At 39.3% G+C, this 3,965-nt stretch overlaps 1 protein-coding gene across 2 annotated transcripts in view; it reads right to left on the bottom strand.

Annotated features, from left to right (window-relative positions):
* Positions 1–3,965, bottom strand: part of LOC111957902 (disabled homolog 2-interacting protein-like) — a 97,648-nt gene continuing 93,683 nt past the window's right edge. For both annotated transcript variants that reach the window (XM_023978991.3, XM_023978992.1), the window contains 2 exons: positions 3,207–3,294; positions 1–2,740 (listed from right to left, as the gene is read on the bottom strand). In XM_023978991.3, the coding sequence (XP_023834759.1) occupies positions 2,573–2,740; positions 3,207–3,294 (256 nt within the window). In that variant the 3' untranslated portion in view covers positions 1–2,572. The remainder of the gene's footprint in view (positions 2,741–3,206; positions 3,295–3,965) is intronic.

The raw sequence follows: 3,965 nt of genomic DNA, 5'->3' as shown, positions 1-3,965 counted from the left end.
TTAAAATAACGAAATAAATCTTTAATAAGTCTAGTTGAATTTGTACATAAATTACATACACTTTAGTTGACCTATTCTTGTTACCATTTACACAAATCAAATTATTATTTTAACATTCATACAAAAGTTATGAGTTTGCAGTGGCAAAATATTGTTCAGTATTATATAGAGCAAGGAAAAGAGAATAGTTTTGGTAAGTCACTCTTCTTGCAAAATGGTTGAAAAACCTCCCTAAAAGAACTGGGAGACCATGAAGATGCACAATATTGTGAATTGATCTGTGGTTTCTGGTGCAGTATATACTATTTCCTTTCAATAAAATAACATCATCGCGGGATAGATGCACCTTTGGCTTTGAAAGAGAAAATCAATTGAAACCCTCTAAAGACATTTTCTCTTGACTGAGCAGGTTGGGTGTAGTAAGACCACTTGAGGGAATTAGGAGCACATTTCTACCAGAAAGCATACTTTTCTTTATACCTGCATCTTCAAAACAATCCATCACGAGGGCATTTTATTAAATCAAAAACAATATAGAAATTCAATAAATAAGGAATTGATATAAACAAACATAATTTAGAGCATACCATACATACAATTTTACATCACTTATAAAATTTACTTTAAAAATGATCATTCTGTTTAAGCTGAACGTTTCCAGACCAGACACAGTGATTCATGTCACTAAGAACCGTTTGACGTGCCTCTAACTTCATGAAAGCAGAACGCTAGTGTTTTCACAGGAGAATTTGCAGAAGTCAGAATTGAGAAATCAAGCCATTTGTTGAGACCACCTTTGATGGTTGCTAAAATTAGCTACCTGCAACTTAAATAAGACTACACAAAAAGCCTTTGAGTCCACTCCATTTGTATAGCTTTAGGGTTCGATTAAACCTGAATCACAATAGTTCAGAGCGATAGCACAATTGAAATGTAAAGGTCATTTCCGATTGAGCCGACATTTGCATTCTTTACCAAGAATGCAGACTCCGTGAACGCTGGAACATTGCCTTTAAAAATGTAAATTGCGCTGAACATGCGCGATACGGATTGAATCGAGCCCTTAATCAACACAAGAGGGAATTGAAACTATCAATGAATCTGGTTTATACCTCAGTTACAGCCTAAAACCCCATATGGATGTTTTGTTCTTTACTTTGGATAGAAGGTATTCTAAATTAAAGAGTGTTTCTGTTGGTTGAAAGTGCATATTGTAAGGTCCTTAGCTAAGTTCCAGAAGTGCAAGGGTAGAGGGGTGGCCAGGTATTTGAGTTCAGTCCTATTGTATTCAGCACTGACAAACTGCAAACAATATAGGACTGGCCCACACACAACCATTTAAATACACAGTAAACTATGTTTATCAATATCATTCATTTAACAGCATCAATAAATTGTGAATTTTTAACAAAGAATACCTACGTATGAAAAGGGAATAATGGCTCAAAGGATGTGTGAACTGTCTACTGAAGTAGAGCCAAAATTAGTCAGAACCTCTTAAATTGTAATATTAGAACAGCCGAGTTTAATTCAAGGAACACTTACTGTACAGATACTATTCCAAACAATCAATAAAAATACTGTGAACATTTTATATACATATCCGAGGCATTTAAACCTCTAAATAGACAAATATTTAAGCACATACAAAGTATGCAAAACATTAAATAGTTGAGCTCTTTCCTTAATATTATCAATTTAAAACAAAATTAGCAAGTTGTGCTACTGTAGTCCTGATATGATACATGCAAAAAATTCATTTGAGGTAAGAAAAGAAGGGGATACCTAAAATATACAGGTAGAATACAGAAACACTTGCTATTGGGATGTGTTTTCAGCAAAGCTCTGTTTTTCAAAGCTGGTCAACAGAGGAGGCTTTCACTGATCGAGAGTTGTTCACTTGGCAACACATACTGTATGTATGCTATTGAAGTTTGAAACAAAATCAGTGGGTTAGAAAACAGCCATTGAGTAAAATCGAAGATTGATGCTACAATGTACTATATATACACACTTGTGTTGTACTATACTGTTGCCAGAAGAAACGGGCTGAGTATGTTAGTACTGTATACTGTAGGTCAGAGGGACATGTAGGGTACAAGTGCGCTCTAAAAAGGTGTAGGATCCATAAAGGAGCGTCCTCTTTTAGCAACCTGTGCTATTTCTACGCGGTGACTGAAAATGATACGGGTACATGAGAAATCTGAAACATTCTGAAGCTTGGTGGTTCAAATCACTTCAAAACAGGCTCTTTCCAAGATAACAGTGCAACCTATTCCCATCTTATTTGTTACAATGTTGTTAATGTACTGGGATAGAGAGTCTGGGACGTCATGCAGCCAGGTGTTGTAGACATTATAACTTTCAAGTCAATCTGATGAATTCCTTTATATTGTTCAGCAACAGCTTCATAGTCAGTCTACTCCTTATGTCATCATGACCTCATCCATTGAAAATAATGGATTTGTTCAGTATGAACACGTTTCTCCAGAGAGTGACTGGGTGTGGGCCATATTCTCGTCTCTCCCCTAGCCCAAGTGTTATTGAGTTGGGCGAGGCCCTCTCCCCATCCCTAGCAGTTGCTGCTGTTCCTGAACTCTCCGTTCTCAGTGATCTGGAGTTTGCTGGGGTTGGTGGGGGAGATGCCGTTACGGGTCTGCATGCTGTAGCGCTCCTTCAGCTGGGTCAGAGCGCTCATCAGGCGGGCGTTGGCCGAGTCCAGAGAGGCGATGCGTTTCTCCTGCAGAGTGAGGAGGAAGGGGGATGGAGGAAGAAGGACCGAGGGACGAAGAGGAGGGTTAGTATTGTTACACATCCTCACACAATCCAATGAGTCCTTCATCATATTGCTGATAAACTGTAGCACCTCAGGAGACCAACAGGACCTCATCGAAAACAAGTAGCCACTATTGTGAACTGAAAGGGACTGTTTCTCAAGAACAGAGACATATTGTCCACATACAGTCCATAGTGTACTTGTCACAGTAATTCCAGTGACTGGTTTGTTTGCAAGGAGCTAGACTTTCATTTTCAATCTGAGGTCGTTGACATTTTCTTAACACCAGAGGGCGCCGTCCACTTCAAGACCTTAGACTGACAGAGTAAAGCTGTGAATACAGTATTTCAGTAAATACAGTACATTCACAGTTGCGGAACTGTAATTGCTGATACAGCCAACACATCTCTCGTGTACACTAAGCGCTCACCTGGGCTTCAATGATCTTCTGTTTTGAGTCCACTATCGATTGCATATCCGAATGATCTTTCTTCAGTTCCTCCTCAACAGACATCAGCCTGAAACAGTAACAAAGATATGTTTGTACTGGTGGCTGGTGAAAGCTGGAGTTGTTGACTGATTGGTCTTTTATTATAGTGATGTTAAAAATATTACATTTAACTTTGACGCATAGCACTGACAAAACAACAAATAAGACATTAAAAATAGCTTGTACAAAACGTACACAAAACCAGGACTAAATTACATAGTTCATAGTGTGTTAGTGTAGGCAGAGAACAGTGGAGGCTGGTGAAGGGAGGACGGCTCATTGCAGTGGCTGGAAATATTCAATTTATTCCATTACAGCTAGAGCTGGCACAATTACTGTATAACCGTGAAACCGATGGTTATGGATGAATACCGTCCCAAAAATAATTTGATAAAAAAAGTCTGGTCAATTACCGCCATCAGACTGTTTAATAGTCACCACTAGCCGGCCAGTACCTTGGACTTTAGTCACTGTTACTAGCTGGCCAGTCCCCTGAACTTTAGTCACTGTTACTAGCCGGCCAGTACCCTGGACTTTAGTCACTGTTACTAGCCGGCCAGTCCCCTGAACTTTAGTCACTGTTACTAGCCGGCCAGTACCCTGGACTTTAGTCACTGTTACTAGCCGGCCAGTACCCTGAACTTTAGTCACTGTTACTAGCCGGCCAGTACCCTGAACTTTAGTCACTGTTACTAGCCG

This window comes from Salvelinus sp. IW2-2015, linkage group LG33, assembly GCF_002910315.2.
Source record: "Salvelinus sp. IW2-2015 linkage group LG33, ASM291031v2, whole genome shotgun sequence".
NCBI classification, from domain to species: Eukaryota; Metazoa; Chordata; class Actinopteri; order Salmoniformes; family Salmonidae; genus Salvelinus; species Salvelinus sp. IW2-2015.
The sequence above is the reverse complement of the archived record's forward strand: the minus strand, read 5'-3'. Positions and strand labels throughout refer to the sequence as shown.